The sequence below is a fragment of the Nelusetta ayraudi genome, unplaced genomic scaffold, assembly GCF_046127955.1.
Source record: "Nelusetta ayraudi isolate G7.1 ecotype Tasmania unplaced genomic scaffold, CSIRO-AGI_Nayr_v1 ptg000042l, whole genome shotgun sequence".
Classification (NCBI taxonomy): Eukaryota; Metazoa; Chordata; class Actinopteri; order Tetraodontiformes; family Monacanthidae; genus Nelusetta; species Nelusetta ayraudi.
Genome location: NW_027466092.1, coordinates 5,456,408 through 5,481,539, shown reverse-complemented (window position 1 = coordinate 5,481,539; position 25,132 = coordinate 5,456,408). Strand labels below are relative to the sequence as shown.

The 25,132-nt window shown below is 42.9% G+C and overlaps 2 protein-coding genes across 2 annotated transcripts; one reads left to right on the top strand and one right to left on the bottom strand.

The window, feature by feature from the left end:
* Positions 1-676: 676 nt before the first annotated feature.
* On the bottom strand, positions 677-4,314 carry sox8a (SRY-box transcription factor 8a). The gene is made up of 3 exons (XM_076033835.1): positions 3,683-4,314; positions 2,543-2,829; positions 677-1,953 (listed from the first exon to the last, which is right to left on the bottom strand). The coding sequence occupies exons 1-3, from the start codon at positions 4,090-4,092 to the stop codon at positions 1,187-1,189; spliced, it is 1,464 nt and encodes a 487-aa protein (XP_075889950.1). The 5' UTR covers positions 4,093-4,314; the 3' UTR covers positions 677-1,186.
* Positions 4,315-5,074: 760 nt separating this feature from the next.
* Positions 5,075-22,904, top strand: lmf1 (lipase maturation factor 1). The gene is made up of 11 exons (XM_076033834.1): positions 5,075-5,312; positions 6,391-6,700; positions 7,510-7,520; positions 10,014-10,162; positions 15,065-15,130; positions 19,022-19,189; positions 19,416-19,596; positions 20,259-20,412; positions 21,398-21,581; positions 22,171-22,283; positions 22,525-22,904. Exons 1-11 carry the CDS (start codon positions 5,096-5,098, stop codon positions 22,736-22,738), a joined length of 1,767 nt encoding a protein of 588 aa, XP_075889949.1. The 5' UTR covers positions 5,075-5,095; the 3' UTR covers positions 22,739-22,904.
* Positions 22,905-25,132: the final 2,228 nt, after the last annotated feature.

Below are 25,132 nucleotides of genomic sequence, written 5' to 3'. Positions count from 1 at the left end.
CTCTAAATAAAGGACAGTGTACTTGTTGCTCAAGTTAAAAGTACCAGTACAAGACCAGGGCTACATTTATACAGCTTAAAATGACTCATCACATTTAAGTACTGACTTTTTGACACATTTTGACTGCAAGAATTTTGGCCCGGATCCATGAACACTGGGAGGAACTCACCACATTTCTATTACAGAAACCAACGTTTAAATCTGGTTCTCAAGTATTTAAAAAAAAAAAACATTTTTCTTTTCTTTTCAATCCTTTTTCAAATACTCCACCTTTCTCAGAGGACAGTGCTCCCATCTGGGCCAGGAACTTTCAAGACGGGGATCTTTAGCGATGAAGGAGTTTCACTGTTGAGCATTATGTCGACCCACTGCAGGACTCAAGGTCTAAATTTAGTTATTTCAGTTCAAACCAAAGATGGCGTTTCCTGACAGAGCAGAAACTAAAGATTTTCAGCGGCATCATGCCGACAGTGTGTCTTTTATCCCCCCTTCTTTTCGCCAGAGCCAATCTAATCTCAACACTGTGAGATTATAGCACATACAGACAGACATGAGAATATATATTTTTCCCCCACTTATTTTTTCAGTCTCATTGCTAGTTATGCATTCCACGGTGGAATTGTTATGAGATAAAACCAGACATTCCTTAGATTCAAGACAGCACGTCATTGTTTCATTGATAATAATACACATATATGGCCGGCCCTTTGTTTATTCGAAGTTGAAAGAAACAATTTTCATTGATACGATAAATTGTGAAATCTTGTGAAACATTAAAATATCTGTCGTCTGTGTTTGCTACTTATGGTGGGCAAACATCCATTTTCTCTGTCCAGTTTTATTGGGACATTTCTGTGTATTGCACAAAGCAAAACTGAATTTGTCAATCAAATCATATTCCAATTAAATTTAACAAATATAACAGTCATCCGTGATATTTAAAGTTTTGCCCGACAAATCTTGCCACTGCTGTTGTTGGGATGTTTCTTTTATCGCAGACACATGATACTAATGGATGTAGTTTTCAACAATACCAACAATTGCATATGTTAAATGAAGACAGAATGAATCTCATTCAGTTATCGGCACTGCGATGCAGAAATCTGTACACCTCAAATCGTCACCGTTGCTCTCCAGCTGTTCCGTCCGTCAAAATGGACACACATTCTGGGGTTGCTTCCCATCTTCAAGGCCTGCCGAGCGTGGTGTATATGGGCTGCTCCCAGCCCGAGGGGGGGCTGCGTGGAGGCGGCGCCAAGGCCAGGCTGTTGATGAGCGGTGCCGTGTACGGCCTGCGAGAGGAATGAAAGTACGGATACTGGTACAGGTGGGAAGAGTAGCCGGATATGGCGCCGTAGAACCCGGAGCTCTGAAGGTCAGTGTAGTCAGACTGGATGGCACAGGGCGAGGAGGAGACACAAGGGGGGCCGGCGGTGGAACCGAGGGAGGGGTACTCCGGTGGGGGATGCGGAGGTGTGGAGGTGCAGGAGCCGCTGTGGTGCCCCGGGCTCAGCTGCTCCGTCTTCACCTGAGTTTTGGGGCCGATGTCTTCGTGACCACGCGGTTCCCGGCCCGAAGAGGGCGCTCTCGTCCCGGAGGCAGCCCCGCCATTTTTTGGCGTCCAAGTCGGGATGCTGTGGGACTGAAAGTGGGCTTTGGGGAGGGCGAAGGATCCGGAGGGGCTGCTGTCGCCTGGCTGAGGTGCAGCGGTAGAGCCCAGGCCGCTGGGAGGGAGGTACTGGTCGAACTCGCGCACGTCGAACCCGTCCATGGTGCCGATGACGTCTGTGCTGAGCTCAGAGATGTCCACATGGCTGAAGTCGATGTTCTGGCGGTTAGAAGGGGCCGCAGGGCCACTGCTGCCGTCTGGGTGCCGCTGGCCGTCGTGTTTGTTTGACACGTGAACTTCAGTTTTCGGGGTCGTGGGAGGCGTTGGAGGTCCGTGAGGATGGCCTGGACAAAGAAATCCCAGTGATTTAATTACTTTTTTGGGGGGGAAAAAAGAAGATTGATCTTCTGAAATGCTGCATGTCCAACTCTCGAAGTTCCCGTGTAAATTGCCATAACCAATCCAGTGGGAATTAAAGGTTAAGTGTGTAATATTTGGAGATTTTGAAGAAGAAACAGCGACATCAAGCTGCTACATTTTAGATTGCAGCGTCTTTCACTTTCCCTCTCCCTCCTCGGTATACCCGAGAACCACGGTGGCCTGCTGTGGATGTATTATAGTGGCCTATGGTGGCCTACATCCATGTGCGCACCCAAACCTGAATACATCTTCCATCTTCTTCTTCGTTGGTTTATTTAAAGATGCGAGCAGTCACCCTAATTATGTAATGCGCTCTCAGGCGGGCTGGATTGCCCACACTGGGCTTCCTTAGAAATATGGCCATGCAAGTTGACAGCTAGCTTGACCAACTTCCAAGTTTTATTTGGTTGTGTTTTTGGATTGGGCTGCCCAACGCATTCTATTCATTCTGAAATGAATACAGATGCACCACCAACACCCAGCCCACCTGTTCCATGTGTGTGTTGATCTCACCTGTCCTGTCCTGGTGATAATGGTGGTGTGCCTCTCCTGCAATGGGCAGCCTGGACACTCCTGGTTCTGTCTTGTAGAAGCCTCGCTGGTGTTGCTGGTATTGCTGGTGCTGCTGGTGCTGCTGGTGCTGCTGCTCAACCTCTTCAGCTCCACAGTCCGCCTGTCCTGGTTTGCTGCCCTTGCGTCTCCTCGGCTGGTACTTGTAGTCAGGAAAGTCTTTCTTGTGCTGCATCCGCAGTCTCTCCGCCTCCTCGATGAAGGGACGCTTTTCCATTTCAGAAAGGAGTCTAAGGGAAATAAGATGCGGGCCCCATCTTTCAAACGTCTTATTACGTTCCGGCAAAAACTTTTATAACAGTTTGCTGAACAGTGTTTAACATGGAGTTAAAAAAAAAAAAGAAAAAAAAAAAAGTAATAACAAGCATGTACTTGGAAATGCCAAACAGGGAGTGACACATTAGACATGACATCACATTAGAGTGATGAGATGGTTGTATCAAAGTATGATATGTATATATATATATATATATATATATATATATATATATATATATATATATATATATATATATATATATACATATATATATATGTATATATATATATATATACATATTATAATTATTCATAAACATTCAAGGTTCTTAATTATGCAGGGTGCTGTTCTGTACAAATGATCAATAAGTATCCAGAAAAGCTTCCAATCTGGCAGTGAGTCTATGTTTAGAAAGTGGATTCCAGTAACGCTTTAACTGTTGTCAGACCATTTAATCTAGTTTCCATTATGATGTCATGACTAAGAAAAAGGTACCAGAGCAAAAACAACCACTTAAAATATTTTTCTTTATTTTTAACAATCAAATGTTTTCTAATGTAAGTGTTGTTGCATGTAACATGTTTCAATGATTAGACCGTCGATTTGTCGTTCACCCATATTTTCCTTGAATGAGTTTTGAAGGTCTTGTACTTGTTACAGAACATTCTATTACCCTGGTGCGCCAACAGTTCTGAATTACATTTTAATTATTTAGTCAAATTAACCCTTGGACGGTACAATTAGGTTTTTAACTCAACGTAACCGCCCTATAATTTCAACAATGGCTATCTTGTGGTGATACTCAGGTGTGACTCGGTACCCACCGCCACAGTTTGCCCAAAGTCTTGCTGAGCTCTGCGTTGTGCAGATGAGGATACTGGTCCGCCAGCCTCTTGCGCGCCGCTTGCGCCCAAACCATAAACGCGTTCATGGGCCGTTTGACGTGAGGTTTGCTCTTCTGCCCTCTGTCCCCTTGAGACGGAACGGGCACCAGTGACCAGTCGTAGCCCTTCAGCACTTGCGACACGGCGTCGCGGATGGAGGCGGGGAAGCGCTCATCTTCCCCGCCACCGTCGGTTTTCTGCGTAATCCCGGCAGTGCGCGCTGCCTCCTGGCTGTTGCTGTCCACCGGGGAGGTGGGAGACTCGGAGTCCGACCCACACAGAGACATGGAGCTCTGGCTGGCAGCTGGACTCCGTAGGTAGTCTGAAGTTGACTCGCTCCTTGCTGTCATTCTTTCGTATTGGGGGGGAAATACTTCACCGCCTCGTCTCTTTCCAAGTACAGAAATGTGCGCAGCTGCACAACTCTGGAGGAAATTGCTCCCGTTTACTCTGAAAATAATACGAGTACGTAAAAGTAGATGAATTTCCACTGTTCGTGCCTTGGATTAGCCATGTTCTTATGCGCTCTGCTTCACAGCCAGGGTGAGTTTGATGGCTCTCTGGTTCTCCAGCGCATCATAGATTCTCCACCTCTCCTATTGGGGGCGTCCTATTGGTGCCCGTAGTCCCTCCTAAATGTTTTGACGAGGCTGTGACGAGAAGACATCTACTGAATTTATTAAATCAAATGACAAAAAAATAAGGTATAAACTCTTTTCAACTTTCAAACACACGAAGAGCACAAACAATACATAAAGAAATCGCAGGGTGCGACATTAATCGGTTGAATACCCGACAAAGATAAGCAGACATTCATACTTCAAATGTCTGTCTCTTGTGGCCAGATGATTTAATTTATGTGGGTTATCTGGATAACAAACAAACCAAACGTTTTTCTGGACTTCAGTGGCAATCAAATTTGCTATGAGAAGTTTCTTGATTTAAAGTTCCTTTAAAAAATTAAATTTTATCAGGAATTAATTGTTTTTGAAATATTTTTGAAATATTTATCATTATGTTAGATTTTGCCAGATAAAGATCATCCTCATCCTCATCCTCCTCTTCCTCCTCTTCCTCTTACTACTACTACTACTACTACTACTACTACTACTACAATAATAATAATAATAATAATAATAATAATAATAATAATAATAATAATAATAATAATAATAATAATAATGATAATAATAATAACAATAATATGAATAATATGAATAATATGAATATGAATATGAATATGAAGCCGTTTAAAACAGTATGTACATAACAACAGCACAAATACAGCCAAAGAAACAACAAAAGAGCAGACGTCAACGTGCGCTTGGTCACGTGACGAACAGTTCCGGGATCATGGCGACGGCCACTGGCGGCTCTGGCTGCAGCACTGTCAGGAAAAGACGCGTGGAGAGCAGCAGAACCGAGAAGAAGGCTGCAGACAGCAGCGAGGAGCACGCAGCAGAATCCTCCAGCAGGGAGCCCGACAAGCACAGCAGTCCCGAGCCTCTTCAGAATGGAACTTTCTGGCTCACTCGGATCGTCCTGCTGCGCTCCGTCGCATTTATTTACTGTAAGCACGTCGACATGTCACTGATGTTAAAAGTGGGAATACCACCGTCCCCAGTTTAAACTTTTTTTTTGTTTCAAGGAGCAAAATATATGTGAGTTTTCTGAGCAGCTGTAGCCTTTAAGCATTTAACGGTGGTCTTCATCACAGCCAGTCAAAGCAATACAAATAGGTCTGTCTCTCAGTCTGTAACTCAGCTTTGTGGCACTCACTAACTACACCCTCATTAAAAAAATATTTGTATGTTATGTCGGTATAAATTTTCACGTCAATAACGTGAAACTGGTCAAACTGTATGGCAAGCAATTCCCAGGTTTTGTGACCTGTTTGATCAGTTTAATGGACTTTAGACCTGCACTTCCACTAGACTAGAGACGTGACACGTTTTGTATGTGGCGTGTAAAGGTAGAAAAAAAAAACCTGTTTTAAAAAAAGCAAATTGTATTGCTATTATAAGGAAGATTTGCACAAGTACAACTGCCTTGAGGTGTTTTGCATGTAGTTAAAGATGTTAGGGGACAGCATTGGCCTGACTCAGCCTGACTCAGACTGGGTTACTTCCATGTTGACCAGCAATGATGTCAGACTAGTTTTACGTCACTTTATACATGAGACCCTGCCCGTCTCCCTCACTCTGTACACAATACGGAGAGGCCACGTAAAGCGTGGCCTGTGTGAATTTCTCTTCATTTGACCATCTTAACTTATGTTTGTACTCCAGTTGAATCTTCCAGAGAAGAAGAAACTCTTGTATAATAGGTTAAAGGTCCCAGAGTATGCAAACTTCACTTCACCAGTGATATTGGCCTCTGTTGCTTATTTTGTTTTTCAGAAAGTGTTTATCTCTTTTGTGAGTTCACAAAGGGAGTAACACCTCTGGTGACAACAACTCCAACCAGGAATTGCTGTGTCTGGGATGGTTTGACATAGTCAAACATAGATGGCAAAAGAGTATGTTCAGGGACCTTTAAGTTTAATCATTTAAAAGATGTCATCTGGATGACTTCACAGGTGAATGAAAAACTTTTTTTTTTTTTTTAGCCAGTGTCACTTACTTCCTCCCTCCTCGTTCTTTCTGCAGTGGTGGCTTTCAGCGTTGCGTTCAATCAGAACAAACAGCTGATCGGGGAGAAAGGCCTCATGCCCTGCAAGAACTACCTCAACAGTGTCAAGCGCTATGTCGGGGGTAAGATTGGAGCGGCGGCCTTGGCGTACACGCCCTCCATCCTGTGGTTTTTGGACTGGAGCGACATGGACGCCAACCTGGATGGCATCGCCCTGCTGGGGATGGCGCTGTCTGCCTTCGTCCTGGTGACGGGAATGGCCAACATGCTGATCATGACGACGCTGTGGGCACTGTACCACTCACTGGTCAATGTAGGACAGCTGTGGTAAGTCCATCACGCTACATACAAACTTCCTGGGTTGTATGGAAATAAAGTGAAGTTTATGTTTATGTTTATTCACCAAATTCTTGAACAAAATGCTGCACCTACGTCAATACCCCCTCCCCCCCTTTTTTTTTTTTTTTTTTTATCAATTCTTATGAGCCTTAGTGTGCAGATTTTGCAACTGATGAGAAACAAAAGCTCCTTTTTCAACCACACTCTTTCTTACATATTCCTGTGGAGTTTGTTGTGTTTGATCTTAATTTATTTTAAAGAGACGTCGCACACGTCTGAACTAAATATTCAATATTTTCAGTGCCTATTCTTAGCCGCATGCAAAGTTCAGCTCATGAGACCAACAGAACAAGTGCAGAAATTTTGCCGTCGTCACATCCCATGTCCTGTGTTTGTGTTGTTGCCAAGCCCGTTGCTTACTGGCTGGGCTGACTGCACAGTCGCGTTAAAGCGTGTAATTCTTCTCGTCTCAGCCTTCTGAACCCTTGCCCCCGTGTTCCAGTAACTTACAGAGTGAATACCAAGAAATTCCGCTCAGCAAAAATTGGGAAAAAGGGAATAAGTAAAATAAATAAAGACAGACATGTGAATGTTGCTAAGATTATTATAAGCTCTACTTAGTTGCCCTTATCAAAAAATGTTCAGGGGATCCACTGATGTCAGTCTTCTTTCCAATGTAACTGCTCTGCATACATCAAGTGACAGTGTTGCTGGCATTTTTCTTCATTGGCTTGAATGCTTAGAAATAATCAAAGAAATGTGTTAAATGCTTAACTTGTTTTTTTATTTTATTTCAGGTACTCCTTTGGTAAGTGAACTCCAGACTGCACCACAGGTTTCACAATTTTCCACGATAAAGCAAGGACCAGGTCAGAAAAAAAAGAAGTGTGAAATATATCGTTTCTTTAACAGTTGTGTGTTTCCAGGGACAAACAATTATTTGAAGAATGCAGGTTCATTGGCTTGCCAGTAAAACAAATGCAGTAATACTTCTTTACCCCCAGCTATAAAATCTATATCCTCTAGGTGATGCGTTGTTTAGTTTTTACAGTGTAAACACTGTATCTGTTCTCTTTAGTGTTGATAAGAATGTGTTCACAAAGAGCTGATCCCGAGGAAACATGTTCTGTTTTTACTCTGGAAGGGTTTTGTGCCTGTGATGCAGATTCTAATCAGAATCCGCTTCCAGCCATCTTGTAAACATTCTCCAGCAGAGCTGGGCTTCCTCGCTTCTTCATGAGTCTGGTAAATACACAGAGAGGAAAGCAATAAAAAAAAAAAAAAAAAAAAAAAGGACTGGAGGCTGCATGTGTGGCTCCGGCCCACATAAGCGGCGGAGACGGTGTCAGCTCTGTGATTGGTTAATGACACTTTGTAGTCAGCGATGCCACAGCACTGTCTGTGGTCAGGGAGTTGTTTATTCTATTTATTTATTTTTATCTTTCATTTTCTGTGTGCCTCACTCCTTTTTATTCTTTTCGACCGAGCGTGGCCTGCGGTTGATGCTCCATCTCTGAGTCTGCAGACTAAGCTCCTCCAGTCACTCCCATGTCCAGACTAAAAACCAGAGACTGAAGAGCGTCAGCCTGCAGTGCGTACAAATCCTGCTCCTTTTCAACATGTGAAAACTCCACCGATGCACCTCTGTCTCCCAGATGTGGCCTCATCGCTCTTTGTAGTCACACTGGTGGCAGCAGCGCCTGCGTCACTGTCACTGACTGTGACGCAGATTTTTTTCTTATTTTTTCTCATTTTATTTTACATTTTCTTCTTCTTTGTTTTTGTCTTTTTTTTTTTTTTTTAACAGATTTAAAGTTCAAGTTAAATGTCTTGACTCCTGAATTGTGCATGAGTGAGTCAAGTGGGGAAATAATATCACAGATGACAGCGTTCATACTTGAAATAGTTATCTATAGTTACACAGAATCAAAAAAGCTCTTTGCTCATTTCATTATTATTTTGAGTATTGTGTTTACTAGCTGTTTTTAAAGGTGAAACCCATCCATCCATCCATCCATCCATCGACTTTCAATGGCTTCTTCTTGAACTCAGGGTTGCGGCAGAAATCCATCAAAAACCAATTTGGTTTACGAGGAAGTGCATTCTTTGGAAATAATGGTCACCAGCTGCAAATGTTGACTCCCTTCCTTCACCCCAGAGAAATCGGAAGATTGTTGAAATATTACTATCCTTTTATATTAAATAATGTGATTATGGCTGCGTTTAGACTGGAGCCCAATCTGATTCAAATCAGATTCCTTCTCAAATCTGTCCACACTGCTTTTAACCAAGTGTCCAAATGGGATCTGGTTCTGTTCAGACTGGGCCACATTATTGACCCATCTGACAGGTTCCTGTAGCAACGACGTCGGAGCGGAGGCGTCATCCAGCGTAGTGTGTGACGCCATTCATATAATTGCGACAGCAGCAAAACCTAAATGGACTTGTTGCGATACATACCCTGGAGTTTGGCTTGAATGGGGCTACTGAGACGCTTCTGTCCAAATGCGATTTGAAACTACAATCGTATTTCATGTGATTTCCGACTGTTCACACTACAAACGAGCCATCCAGTTTCAATCTGAATGAGCTACAACTCTGAACGCACCCCATGTGTGAGCATTTTTAGAATGTCCCTTTCATTCTTGATTGTCATACAAGATCATCCACCATGTTTAAAATAATAAGCTGCTTCTACATTTTACATGTACATGTGCACAATGTATCTAAAATGTATTGGCCATGGAACCATCAGCATGCACAATTTACTAGATGCTAGTGTGCAACTATTTTGGTTGGGTCTACATGAGCAGCGAAAGCAAAAGAAAAAGGGCGTTAGCACTGTGTTAAGTGTTTTTGTATTCATCATGAATCTTATCACCATCGCAACACTCGGCACAACCATAACCACCTTAAACCATATCACATATTTTCCAAATATTGTGCAGCCGCAGTAGAAATATCGCTAAATGTGGTTGTTTTAGGGTTGTTTCTGTCCATCATTTTCCAACTCACTATGTGAATGTTTACTTCAAGTACATCATTTATTTATTTTAGCGTTTATTTGAAAGGGACATGGTCTTGGTTGAACTGTGAACAACTCATCGCTGACAAATGTGGCCATTGCGCAGGCAGCCTTATTATGGACTTGGAGTTTGGGGTTTGGTTCCCTGTAAAGCCCCAGCAGACTGTGGTCTGGACCCAGTTTGCCTCGGAGAAATCATCTATTCTTTTCTTGGCATGTTGTGCCTCTGCTCGGAGAAAGGCTTTTACATCAGTTGACGCTCTGTGGTGTGTCCAGGTTGGGAGAGTCAGCTGCTGGAGACGGGCTTTCTCGCCATCTTCCTGTGTCCTTTGTGGACCCTGTCCCAGGTCCCCCGCTGCTGTCCCCCTTCGCTCATCAGCATCTGGACCTTCAGGTGGCTGATAGTTCGCATCATGCTGGGAGCTGTGAGTAGAACACTTTTCACACAAGTCAGCTCCATTGGTTTCCTTATAAATTACACTTGTGTTTATGTTCTCTTTCATTTAATTTTACATTTACTTCCTTTAATAACTGAAAAAAAAAAATTTCATTGTTTCCAAATGGAGCCTTGTTGAGATTCTCAGAATTCTAAACATGAAGATATCTCTTGTCGTCACCTTCCTAAAATAATGGAAGATGAATAAATATTTGTTTAGCCTAGATTCAATAAGATAATAATAAAATTATATATAATGTTAAAACGTATCATCACAAAAGCAGCACAACTTGCCAATTCAAAGTGAGCTGCATTTTAGAGCAATTGATCAAAGCCCTGCGGCGCCTTTCTGGCAACAGGAGAGTCCGGCTCTGACAGAAAACGGCAAAAAGTATCTGCTTTGCTTGTCAAAACACAATATGGCATAATTAAAGTTGAATTACAGCCAAAACCGCATGTCTGTGTGGTCACATTATGGTGCCAACACAGTTTTGAGATTCTGTAAAGCGTACACATGATATTTCTGTTCTTAAGTAAGCAGATAGAGTGGCAGAGAATCTACCCCACAACTCCTGCATGGAGAACTAAAAGCTTCTTTTTTTGCACCAGTTTGATTCTCTGGGATGTTCCAGCGTTTGCCCTTCTGAATTTAGAGTGTTACTTTTTGGAGCTGTGCCTTTGCTAGAAAGTGCTGCCAGAGTTGTTGGAAATCCAACCAAACTATGTGGCCATCTAAACAATATGTGTGATTGTTTGAGAGTTTCCATGGTGACTTCAGGACGAGGCTTGGTTTTATCTGCCAATCAGTGCAGTGAGCACAAACCAGTGTTTTTTTTTCCCTGTTGGGAATGTAAAGAAAAAGAGAAGAAGAAGCACTTCAACTAACTAAATATCACAGGATATACGTATAATATTCCCTGAGAAAATAGAAGAACATTAACTGACAAAATGACCCCCATCAGCATTGGACCTGCATCCGACACACTTTTATTCAAACTAAAAACTTAAATTGTTGCCCGCTAGGTTTTTCTTCTTAAACTGTACATGCAAGACAGCGTATCACGCCAAACATTCCAAAATGTTCTCTTAAATATGTGAAGTCTGTAAAGCAGCAGGCTTGACAGCAAGTCTGACTTGGAAAAAAAGCGATTTCCATTCTTTTGTATTCGTAGGGAGAAGTTTGAAGAGTTCTTTCGGGAATGTCAGACTTCTAGTTTGAGGCACTCACATGCTGGTGTGTCAGAAAATTCAATCTAGACGTCATACAATAAACAAAGACACTATTACAATGTCCTGCTGTTTTTCCACCTTCATTGTTGGCTTTCTAGGATGCTTTACTGAGTATTTCAGTCACACCCATCGACCGCACCAGTCTGATAACAGATGGAACCTTAAATGAAAAAGAAACGGCTCAAGTCGGCGTTGGGATGAGTTCCATGAGTGCGTTTCAAATCACTTTGCCCATTGCTAAGATTTTAGGCTGCAGTCCTGCTGGCTTGCATCATTTTCCAGGTGGTTGGTGCCGGTAATGGAAAGGTGACTAAAGTGGGAAGATTCCACTCAACGGTTTTGCTGAACATCAGGCGTAACAGTGAGATTTGTATAACTAATATGTTCAAGGGGAGCTCAGTAGTCAAACAAGAAGGGGAAGACTCAATATTTCTAACTGACTTATCAATGTAATATTTGTTTTATTTTGCCTCTGTCGTCATCTGACTCTAATGACGAGTAAACCAATGAGTTAAACAAGATTCAGCGGGGCAAACTCATGTGCGTCCAGCAGCTTCTTTAGAGCTGTGACCTTAAAGGAGCTGCATGCAATATTGAGATGATTAGATTTCAGCAAAAATATATTTTGCTTGGTATGGAACTAGCACAGGCATGACGGGCAAACTACGGCCGGGGGACCATTTGCGGCCCGTTAAGCTTTTTAATCCGGCCGGCCAAACGTGAAGAAATTATATCGATGGTGAGTAATAAAATAGCTCCATTTCATCCGTTTTTCGCTTTTTCTAGAGTCATTTCTATAAAGATCTAAATGCTGTGGTGCTTCAAAGACACTGATTTTGTTGTAACGCTTTTCTTCATTTTGAATTGACATTGAAGCACATGCTTTCTACATGATATACATGATATATTTTTTCTCCTATGAGGTGAGTCATCGAAACACTCCGTTCATCTGCTCCTGCTCCGGCCCCACTGTCACATTTTACATCCCATTTTGGCCAGTCAAAAAGTTTGCCCACCCCTGAACTAGCGGCATCACGACACAGAGTGGAATTCAACGTCTCAGTGTCCTCTGTATGTGAATGAATATTCCTCTCCTCCCCCTCCCTTGCTTCTGGAACTGCTGAGCAAAATTAACAAAACAATACAGTGGAAATAAATCCTCTCAACGTAATAGTATGGTCACTTGATATTGTCCACTGAACATTGATGGGTGCATTGTGTCCATTCAATGCCTGTTGGCTTAGTGAAGGTTCAGTGCCTGCTACACTGGAGGTTGCTGGTGAGGTGCAGAGAGAGCTGGTTTATATAGTGCTGTACAGAGAAAAACTACAACATCTAGTGGTGAAATTATGTATTTGGTTATTGTGCATCCAAAGCAAAACGGGAAAACAAAAGACTGGGTCAAATGCAATGTAATCTTTTACAGACTCTGCCCTCAGCGAACCTCTGATGAACACCTGCATTTTCTTTATTTTTTTTTTTTTAAAGAAATGCAACCACAGACCGCAGCAATTCTAGTGCCACCAGACAAAAACAATTATGCATATTTGTAATAGCTACAGTATCTGCATCTACTGTATGTCTCAAGATATCCCAGGAGTGATGGTAAATGTTCCTAAGTAGGCCAAGTTCACTGACTAGGACTTGGGCTTCTCCTGAGAGATGATGTAGAGGTTTAACTCAGGCTTCAGATGCAGCGACACACACAAATGTGTGACTGTAAATATCAAGATAGTGGAGCATTTCTGGAAAAACTCTGTATCCATGGCTGCCAGTGTGCTGATCCCAGCGGTGCTGGGTTTATAAATCAGTCCCCGCTGTGTTGCTGCCATGACACTTCCTGTTGCCTTCTTTTTCAAACACTGTTCTCATTGTTGGGCTCCAAACTAAACCATTGCTTGCCCAGCCCTCACACCTCAACGCTGTGACTCACCAAACTTCCTGCGCATTTTTGACAGCCCCAGTTGAGCAGGAGCACCCAGGTTGTAGTTATCAGCCCGCTTGCTTTGAGGAATGTTCCCTTTTTACAATAGAGCCAGTCGTTTTAACTTCAGCATGTTTATCACAAGATATTAGTGATGGAGAACTTGGCAGAAAGCTTGGCTGGTTGAATTTTGCGTAGTTGAGAATAAGGGAGTTTCGAAAAGTTTCTTAATGAAATCTTAAGAGGTATTTTTCTCAGAAATGTACTGGGAACCCAAATCCTTTTCCTTATCGTCGTAATGGTAATTGATGGCATTTTCGGATCTCATGACTGGATTATCATGATTGGATTATCAGCAGCTTCTTCAACCGCATCATCTCAATGCTCAACAGCTGCGGAAAACAGCCAGGGTCATAATCATAATGAAATGTCCTGGGTTTTCTAAATCTGGTTAGAGGCGCCAGCAGCCACCTCAGCCACCGCAACCATGTGCTGAGCTCAAGTGTCAATATTGACAGTCTCGTGCTCAGGACACAACAGCTATTTACTGGGATCGTTTAGTCACAGGCTCTGGGTGGAGGACGCGTTCCTGATGGAGTTTCTGGGGATATTTTGTCTGAAAGAAAAAGCAACTTCGCTCTTTGCAACTTTGGAACCCTCCGCTGAGTTAGTTTCTCTCCAGGTGTGAGAGCAACAATACAAATCCATTAGCTGCCGTCTTGCGCACAGACCAGTGCGGAAGACAACGAGACAGAGGTTGTGATTACATTACAGGGTGACTAAATTGTGTATTTAGCATTTGGGGCAGTGCAACGGCCTTCCAAACAAGCAACACACAGGAAAGCTTGTTGCATCACCCCCTGGTCTGAAACCAACCTTAGGAGTCATGCAGTTTTAGAGCTGAACCACCAAAGTTGTGTCACATCACTGTGATAACGGTTAGAGCCTGCTTGTCAACAGCTAGTCAACAACCAAAGGCACTGTATTAGGCTGTGCGGCTGGTTGTAAGTAAGAATAGATCTTAATTTCCATTTCTTTATCTTCTCAACTTTTTGCTGTCAATAAATGTATGAATAATGATAATGATGTCATTCTTTTGAGCACGTTTGAATCCAGTCCGAACCATCAGATGCCTTCAGTCAAGGGTCTGCTATTTTCAATTCGCACATCATTAGAGAAGTTATCACACTGCAAAATAATGTGTTTTATTTATTGCATTTTGGTTTTTCTGAAGAAATGCCTCCGTTCATCACGGTGGTTGTTCTGACTGAGAGACAGACAGCCTGCAGACATTGTTTCAAGGGCCTCCTGGTCTTTGCTGCCCTGTCTTCTCAGACGCAGAACCAACGTCAGTAAAAGTGCCCCACACTGTCACTCCCATCTTCTAATATGCAAAGGGGAAACTCCTTTCTCTACTTTGATTGGGTTGTATCCAAAAGTCTGGTTACATTAATAATACATAAATCTAGAAATGACTCGCATAGATGGTGCTGGTTCAGTGGCGTCGTTTGAAGCCCAGCTACCTTGTTTATCATCGCGCTTTCCACCTTTAGCTGTACTTGTCCCATTTGCACTGCTTTTGGTCTGTTTCTAAACATAGAATCTGGTCTCTAACCTGATTTTCCAATTCACCCTGAATGCTCGTCTGTCTGGCTTTTTTACAGCTGCAGCATTAGCTTGATTTAGTGCAGTGTAAACTGTGACACGTGTGTGTGTGTGTTTTCTTTGTGTTTTCAGGGCCTGATTAAAATCAGAGGTGACAAATGTTGGAGAGACCTCACCTGCATGGACTACCATTATGAGGTACTGGCTGAATTCCATTGGTTGTCTTTGATTTTTTTGTATTGCTACAGAAGTTGTCAATGTGGTTTAAACTGATACAGTGGTATCGATCTGTCTGTCATAGATTTTACATATTGTCTATATGATACGCTGGTCAAACTATTACACAACATTTGCAGTTTGTGAAAATACTCATTCTAAATCAGCTGTACAGCATTGACAAACCATAGTAGTTAATTACTAATGTAACTACTAGTTATTACGCAGTTATTACTGCTAAACGCAGCCATAAAAAACATTTGGTCTCAGCGTGCTGTCCTGAATAGTGACAAACACACCCGTAAAAACTGAACCAAACTCACCACACATTGCACGCAACAAATTTCAGCAGTGCCAAAGTTGTGCTCGCCCAATGTTTTCTTTCCCCCAGTAGGCTAACCAACCCTGTGGGGCAGCCTGTAAAAGCAGGAAGGCCCGCGTCTGAAATTAGCAAAGACAGGAATACACTGGCTTCTTTGGGACTTAATGACTGGAGATGGCACTCACGCTTCTTAAAAATACCACACTGTGACAGTAAAAGCTGTCATTGGAGGGAATGGCACGTTCTGGGCAGTGGTTGCAGCTTAGGAGTTATATCGTAAATTAAAGATTAAAATGTCCTTCTATGACTTTGTTACTGAATCACTTGGAGATGAGAAAAGTCTCTTTTTAATTTATTTTGCTTTCCTCCTTTTCCAAAAAAAAAAAAAAAGGTAGGGTAAAACGGAGTCAGCCTGTTTGTGACATCACAAAGGGCATTGGTACTTCTCCATGGTGAGAGAGGAAATTCACAGCACAATCGTTATTCTGCCCTTTAAGACCACCTTGTGGCTGTCTTGTGTTTTTCCTTTGTCAAACGTGAAAGAAAAACCTAGTGTTTAAACTGGAGTGTCTGTCTGTCTGTCTGTCTGTCTGTCTGTCGGCCTGCGATAATGATTAATTATACGGTGCTGCTCCAAAATGGGGTTCTGAATGACAGAGAAAGGTCTGAGAATGGATGAAACCTTTTTGTTTTCCTCCTTCTGCTTTTCCTCTTTCTTTGTGAATGAACTTCCCTCCTTAATATTTTCTGTGGTCCCCCCCCCCCCAAATGGAACCTCTTTCTTTTTACCTTTTAACTGTTCCCTCCTTTGATGTCCACAGCCAATCATCTGCCTCCATCTGACTCTGTCCTGTGCATCCTCTTCTCTCACACCAACTGACTCCATGTTCTCCATCTCTGCATCCACAAATCTGCTCTTTGCTCTTCCTCTGCAACCTCAGCATCCCTTGACTGATGTATTCACGACATTGTCCAAGCCATCTCAGTCTGGTTGGAGAATGCGCAATAAGGCTTGGTGCCATCTCAGCTCTTTCCGTCACCAGATTCCTCTCCCTTTCACACATTCAGATTCAGGCATTGGTTGCCCTGATTCTTGCTTTCAGGACTGTCCCAGTGTAGTGTGAGTCTCATGTGATTTCAACGTTTTATTGTCATTTTCTTTGTACCACATAAATCAATAGTAACGCTCTGATTTCTGAAAATTATTTCCAACATGCATTATAATGGAAACTCTACAACGTCAGGATTTGACCACTGCTGAAGCAACAAGCACAAAGAACTATTAAATATCTGGATGTGTTTCTTCATGTATACTTAAAACATAATGTTTTGCTCTGGTAGTCAAAAGGAATTTAAGCAGCATAGACAAAAAGAAATTCTCACAAAGACAAGACCAGATGATGTCAATTCCCAGCAGCAGTGACCTACTGTAATTACATTGTGAGGCAGGAAAATGTTGGGCTACATTATGCCTGTCAGCGACGGTTTACACAAAAATCAAACCTTATTGAGCAATTTACTAATAGAGTCAATCCAAATTCCTGTGGACATCAAAACCAAAGACTATTATATTGTCTGTATTGTTTATATTTTAAATGGAGCAGATGGATGTTTTTACTCGTAAACCCGAACAATGTGCCTCATTTACACTTCAGTGGCTTGTACCTACAGTATCTGTCTCACGTGAACGTCTTGTTGGTGCTTGCTTATCTCTGTGGCTGCGGACATCATTAAGTGTTGCATTTAATTAATTTATTTTCATTGTGATACTTCAGCTGAAACTAAAGCATGAAGCATTGCCTCCCCCACTGTGATGTCACTGGAGACTAAGCTGACATTTTTCTAATCCACATGATCCTCCTGGGGTCACATGGAGGGAAAAAAAATCCACCCAATGCCAATACAATGAAAGCCTATGCTAGCTATTCTTATTGTAGTTATGCAACAGTAATTTGCCTTCCTCTTGAGAGCTCAAATCCACGTTGGAAGCGCAAGTACAAGCACTTTCTTTTTTTTTCTGGTGGTTGAAAGTTTGAAGCGTACTTCTTGTTCTTGGACAGCGTTAAGTGGACTACCTAATAATTTAGGATACAAATAAATTGGTATTTAGCTGCCTTATATTTGGCTTGTGTGACCCAAATATCATTGCAAGTACAATTCGTCAGGTAACTGTGTCACTGTGTATATACCTGTGTGTGTGTGTGTGTGTGTGTGTGTGTGTGTGTGTGTGTGTGTGTGTGTGTGTGTGTGTGTGTGTGTGTGTGTGTGTGTGTGTATACATATATATGTATACATGTATACATATATGTGTGTGTGTGTGTATATGTATATATATATACATATATATATAAACTTGTGCTTGAAACAGGCACAAATCCTGGTAGACATCAGTAGTATTATGTATTTATTGTGTGTTTATTGTGTGTAGGGGGACGGGGGGGATTCATATCTTGATCTTTCACAAGTTTCACTTTGGTGTCTATTAAAGGCCCACTTACTCAACTGAGCATCACATTTCCTTTAAAACTTCATCAAATACAAATGTAGGAAAAACTTGAATTGAATATTGTGATTTGTTATTGGAACAACACAAATTGTCTCTCCAAGTGATCGTCTGCGGTCATAGATGGACTTCTTAAAGATTCCAAATTTTGAATATGGAATATTGTGTTCATGCGAGGTGTTATGAGTGATAACAAAAAAAGTTATGTGGTCCTAGTTTGTCTGAGACCAAGTCTATGCTCCAACATATTAAGAAAAAAACTCTGTGAAGGGAATTCTTTCAGTCGCTGGCCGACAGGTATTTCGGGTTGTTTGGCCATAATTAGGAAACGCGCCGTCACCTAACAAATGGCCTCACAGTGCCGCCCTTATTCGGCGGTGGGTCACTTTCCCCGTCCTGCTTTAACCTCAGCCATCAATGGTCTGAGGGCTGATGGAGATTTACACATGCGCGCGGAGCGACGGAAGCCACTGGCGCCAGGTGAAGCCCTATTAACCCCCGTCTGACACACTGCTTCCTTTCAGACGTGCCCGAGGAACGGCGGGTCCCCTCCCACGCTGACTCACGGGGGTGGGGGGGGGGTGGCCCGGCTTTCGCTTCGCCATAGTTGCTGTTTTGTGCGCTGCGGTTTGTCCCCTTGTAACGCAGCTAGTTTGCAGCCGAGGTGTGGCGGTTGCGGCGTTAGCGAGCTTGCAGGCCCGCTTTGCCCCCTGGCTTCCTGTTATGTTATGGGAGCTCCCCCGAACCCACCATTTTCCCCTACATTGGAAAAAAACAAAAGAGCAGTATGGCGGTATCCTGTTTTCCAACATATACCAGAGCCATGTTTGTTTTTGAACACCTCGCCCGGCAGCCGGTGAGGTTTGCGTGTGGCCGCCGTGCTCAAACACTCCCTTAAATATTCATAAACAAACAACACACTTTGAAACCTTTAGTGCAGTAAAAGTAGCGAAAGCTCAGTTTTCTGCTCCATTTGCTGTACAGTGTGAGGCCTTCTTCACTTCTCATCATGGCTCTGAGACACTTGTTTGGCTTCTTGCTCTGACAGACGCAGCCAGTGCCCAACCCCATGTCTTACTACATGCACCGCTCCCCGTGGTGGCTCCATCGCTTCGAGACGCTGTCAAACCACCTCATCGAGCTCATCTTCCCTCTCTTCACCTTCCTGGGCAGGCGGATGTGCATGGTCAACGGGGCCATCCAGGTCCTTTTCCAGGTAAATTGCATCTAGAATCCAGTCAAGGTTGGTTGATTATAGTGAGAAAAGCCTGATTTCATTTTCGGTTATTGTATATTTCCAGATCAGGAAGCTAAACCCTACAGAAACCCAGAATGTGGATCTGTTCATATTAAACAGACAGACTTGTTTAAGATGAATGTTTTCATTTCATTGACACAAACCCCCAGAGTTCATTTCCTGAAGGTGAATTTATCCTCCGCAGGTGGTTCTGATCATCAGTGGCAACCTCAGCTTCCTGAACTGGCTGACCATCGTCCCCAGTCTGGCCTGTTTCGATGATGCGTCACTGGGATTCTTGTTTAGCTCGAGGGGCGGGGCCAAGAAGGCAGCGCTCAAGATACAGCACGAGGATGCTGCTGGACAAACCAACCAGCCTACCAAAGGTAGTCAGCCGACAGTGGCAGAACTTGTGATGACCCAGACCACTGGAGACTGTGTAGTGTTAAAAATTGTCAGACTGCCTCTTTTTTTGGTTTTTGTTCTGTTTCTTTTACTACAGTTGTCTTCTTTCTCCTTTCATTTTATCAGTCTTAAAATACCAGTCTAACTTTTTATCCTAATGGTTGAATAATTTTTAAAGGCTCGTTACAGGAAGTGGGGATATTGGCTCCTGCAGAGCTGAATTGTGAAGTATTACAAATGGATTACTGAAGTTGTTTCTTTTCCATTAAATACTATATAGACTTGTTAAAATGTGGTTTAAAAAAGCATTTAACTTTAATGGGCTCGCCGCACCCATTAATGTCTTGGAATTATGTTGGGCTCAATTTGTTTTAATCATTGAGGTTCTGCTAGAAAAAGCGCTGTATTGGCTGTATTGTAATGTCCTTCACATGCTGCCTTAGAAACCTTTTCCTTCCGGTCCACTCATTCACTGTGACGTCCTTGAAGGCATCTTGAGATTTGTGCAAAAAGCTTCTGCACAAATCATCTAAATGTTGGCACTAAAGTAAACACAGCTCTCCACCACCTCCCACTCGTGGCCTCGTAAATTAGCCTTTGCTGCACCGATTAGCTGTCGTCTGTGTCTGTTTGCCCACTCTAGGTATGCTGGTACGTCGCGTGGTGAACATTTCTTTGGGCGTTCTGATTGGCTGCCTGAGCGTTCCTGTGGTGATGAACCTGCTGAGTCCCAGGCAGGTGATGAACACCTCCTTCGACCCCCTGCGCATCGTCAACACCTACGGAGCCTTTGGCAGGTAGAGTTCATGGACATGAAGAGTCAACATGTGCAGGGTTGATGATGCTGGGATGTGAAAGAATGACACTGGTATCTACAGCATGACGTGAAGGGGGTAGTTCCACATTCATTCCATCAGGTGGTGTGTGCCCTAAAAGTGGACTCAGTACCCAGTCTGATTAAATCTACTTTGTCTGTTTTGAAACTAATTTGAAGGGGTGGGGGGAGTGTTTGCAGTGCTGGTGCATGTACCCGAGAGCAATCAAGGTGTATAATTAAAACTCATTCTTCTGAATTTCAAACTCAACAAAACTTTCAAAGTTTTCTTTTCCAAAAATTCTAACTGCATAAACTAATTTAACACTAAAATTTGAGAAGGCAGTCTCCATCAGTCGGCAACAGATCCAGGTGCAGTCCTATCTGTCCTATTGGGAGTTAAAGGTTTAAAGCTAATGTAATCATACAAAACTCACATTATTAATGTTTAATAGGGTTAGGGTTAATATGTGTTTCACAAATGAGAAAAGTCCATTCTTCAGTTCCTTTACTGGCTCCATTCTGATCATTTTCAGATTTATCTCAAACACACAGTTGTGGGAATCAGTACTTTGTGATGTCACAGAGGGCCTCGCTGATGCATCTCCCTAAAATGTTCTGCCCTCTGCGACTGTTTTATTTTTGCCTCGTTATTGTGTCCCTCCAAACGTGTGGAAGGTCCAGTTTAGCATTAAGCTAACACTAAGGGATTTTTGCTGGAGGCCGTAAACAGAGAGCTAAATGTGGTGTTTTCTGAAGATCTACGTTGTTCCATCTGAGATGAGAGATGTCTTAAGTATTAGAATGGCACCCACTTTGAGCTAAAATAAGATGCCGTCCATCCACAGTGGTTGAAGTTCCCCCTGTTGTCATCGCAGGTGTTCTCATCCATCCACATTGCAGTTGGAGTCCCACTGTGGAGAATTTGCTTTGTTTTCATTTTGTCTTGTTCCACCGTCTCCCCGCAGCATTACCAAGGAGCGCACCGAGGTGATTTTCCAGGGCACTCTGAGCCAGGATCCCAAGGACCCTGCAGCGGTCTGGGAGGAGTACCAGTTCCTGTGCAAGCCAGGAGATGTTTACCGACGGCCGTGCCTCATTTCGCCGTACCACTACCGGCTGGACTGGCTCATGTGGTTTGCTGCCTTCCAGGTAACATATGTTGAAAGTCGCTCCAGCCGAAATCTGTGCCTTTGGGATTTTTCCAATTTCTGTTGTCGGAATTTACGAACAAACACACAGAGCTTCTCAGTTGTGCAAACATCTCTGTTGCCTCACAGCTTGACTGTGTTAAAGAAAACAAACAAAGTTAAACCATTTTTTCACCTTCTGGAGATATTAGATGCTAGATGAGATCAAGTTTTTCTGAGTGTGTTTAAAGGAAGCTTTTAAGCTGTTGTAAGGTCAAAAAGTAAGAAAAAAAAGGTCTAAAATAACTTATTTATTTATATTTAATATTTTTTTTCTCCTTGAAGTTCTCTTTTACACTTGTACCTACTGTTTGCAGCCACTAGAGGGTAGTATTTCACCCACTTGTCACAGTAATGTCTATTCCTGTCGGTCCTTTCCTTCAGCGTTCTACAGTAAACTGGTTTTCTGATTCTTCTTTTTCCTCTTCTTGGATTTTCATTAATTAATATTTCGGCCCTCTGCATCAGTCTGACCCGGTTGCCGCTCTTTTTTCTATGCCTCTCTGCACTTTTATCCATCTAACACCTCAGCGGATCATGTGTTCATGCAGACCTATGAGCAGAGTGAGTGGGTGATCCACATCGCGGGACGTCTGCTATCCAATGACAGCACAGTGCTCTCCCTGCTGGACCACAACCCCTTCCAGGACCATCAAACTCCCAGGTACACTCAGGCCGCACGCTTGTAAGAAGCTCATAGAAAATCACTTTTTCATGAAATTTGATGAGCACGAAGGCCTAAAAGTCAAACTCATCACAATGCTCTGTTCTACAATTGCATGTTTTGCATTCTCCAACACAACAAGAATGTGTGATGCTAATCAAAGTCAAGCCACCTTCCACCTCTTCCTTCTCCTCCTCTTCCTCCTCCATCCTTCCCTCGGTTTCCTTCTTCTCTTCCCCAGGTGGATCCGAGGAGAACATTTCAAGTATAAGTTCAGCCAGCCGGGCAGCGCCAGCGCAGCTCAGGGAAAGTGGTGGCTGAGGAAACGTATCGGTGCTTACTTCCCCGCTGTCGACCTGGAAGGACTCAGGGGCTACTTCCAGTCCAGGAACTGGCCCCACCCACACATCCGCCCACACAGGACGCAAAGGGAAGACAGAAAGACGCCAAAATGATGCTTTGAAAGTCCAAAATGTTAAGTGTTGCTAACTGGATAATGGTCACTGAAAGACATGTTGGGTGCTTCCCTACTGCCTTTTTCTCAAGCAAAATGGTCAAATGTGTTGAATATGGATTGAATGTTGAAGCTGTTTTAAATAAAAACAAACAAACAAAAAACAATTAATGATTGCATTTTATCATTGCAATTTGCATTAATATTGCTGTACTGATTTAAGAATTTTAAAACACTGCCCACAATCAGATAGATAGATAGATAGATAGATAGATCGATAACATCTTCCAATGCCAAATTCTTGATTTAGGATATTGCATTGGCTCTGTTACTGCCCCTAATGACCACTAGATGGTAGAGTTCTCCCTGAAATTCTATTTTCCTCATTGATTATTTGGCAGCATTGTCTTCTCAGTTGACCAAAGTGTCTGGTTGTGTTTGTCATTTGAGTGACAGACATCGCTTCTGCCTGTTGGACACAAAACATCATCTAGATTCTTTTTCTATCTGGATTTCTTTTCTCTCTCCGGTTTGCAGTTCTTGCTGTATTTTGTGTCTCGTCTCATGGAACACTGACAGGGTGAGGTACCAGATGGAGAGAAGAAGTTGTTGCGGTTTAAAATCCACAGCCAGTGTGAACGTCAGCACCGCAGGCTGTCTGTCTCTCTGTCTGTGCTGATAACATTAAGTAAACATGGAGATGTGTCCTTGTTTGTGTGATATAATGGAGCTGTCGGTCTGAGGAAGGAGCTGGTGACTTTAACATACTCCACCCATTGCTGCGGCAATCTCAACCGTGTTCTTGCAGCCGACAGGAATAAGGAGGAAGGAGTGGCTCCAAGTGCTGCTGATTGTCAGTCGAAGACGCACTGCTGGGTCACCCAGACTTCACTCCTAAAATCAAGCCCGTCCATCTTGCCAGCTTCCAATAAAAATCTCGCAACAACGCTAAAGGCTTTCCGCAGTGGGAAAGTTTTCTTTCACTCACAACTGACTTTGCCAATTGGGTTTAGTTCCACACTGCAGCACACTGCTGTCTGCCATTAGACGGTGATGCACTTCTGCTTTTGCATCAGTTAAAAGCTTCAATCTTTTGCTGCCTGGCTTGCCAACATTTCAAATAGTCTGCCAGTCTGTCTGCAAACTGAGCAGAAATAAGTGAAGTCCATCCTTCCTTTACACTTTCTACAGTTCTGTGATGTCACAAAGGGCAGTCATGGCCCTAACTGGTGTTTGCTCCTCACTTGAAAACTGCTTGACCATCATCCTGTTTTACTGATGTGCAAATCATGAAAAAAAATGTTGTTTTTTTTTGTTGTTTTTTCGCAAGGGGCTGAAGGTGAACAGATTTTAAACTGATTTTTTTTTTTTTTCCTGGATCAGGCTGTACTTTCACCTCAGAGTCCAAGTGACACTTACATATTTTTCCTCCTATGGTACATGTCGGAATAATAAAACAATTATAAAAAATAATAACCATGAACTAGAAAAGAGGTTATTGCAAATGGGTGTGAGACTTTTAAATGAAACACTTTTTTTGTCGGTTTCAAGACGCCACTTTCAACCCAACTAATATAGTGGGAAAGGTGGAAAATGTTTCATCCAAAGAGTGTAGCTGTAGATGGGAGCGTCCTTCTCTAGTCTGACTTTCATGCTGAATTTGTGTGAGATTTGGTGTGTGCCTGCATTTGCGTGTCCTCTGGTTGTCCGCTGCTCATTGTTGCGGGGCTTCAGTGCTGGCACAGCATGGCTGTTTTTAATAGTCTCATCATCAAACACATCTGCATCCTGTCTGTCCTTCTCCCCCACCTTTGGACTGCAGATAAAACTCTCCTCTGCGGTGCCTTTGCTGCTTTTCCAGCATTTTAATGTAACCTTGCCAGCCCATCCTGCAGATGAATCACATGTGCGTGAATTTGGCTCCTGTTTTTCTTTCAGCTCCTTTCTCTCTGTCTTCATCTGATATGGTATATAAGTGGGGGCTGTGGGGATGGCCAAAGGCTGGCCTGTGGCTCTGAATGTGACGGGCCGTCCCTTTGACCTCCAGCTGGGAAAAGTCTGAGCAGAGGGTAAAAACGTGCACATCGCGACATTCACAATGCACTGTTGGCGATAGGTTGCACTGGGGAGTTGAAATAGATGTGCAGTAGACCAGTGGTTTTTTTTTTAAACCTCTTTAATATTGATAATATAGTCTCTTAATTTATTTATACTCACTCAATGTGAAACCTGGGCCTGTTTAGATGCACACAAAGCTGATATCCTTGGAAGAATCGAGGGAGGCCAATGGGCTTACATTCCTTTAAAAACACAGTCACTCAACAATGGACTGTTATTATTTTTTTTAGACCAATTAAGTGAAATGGGATAATTTTTCACGGCACACCTGACATAC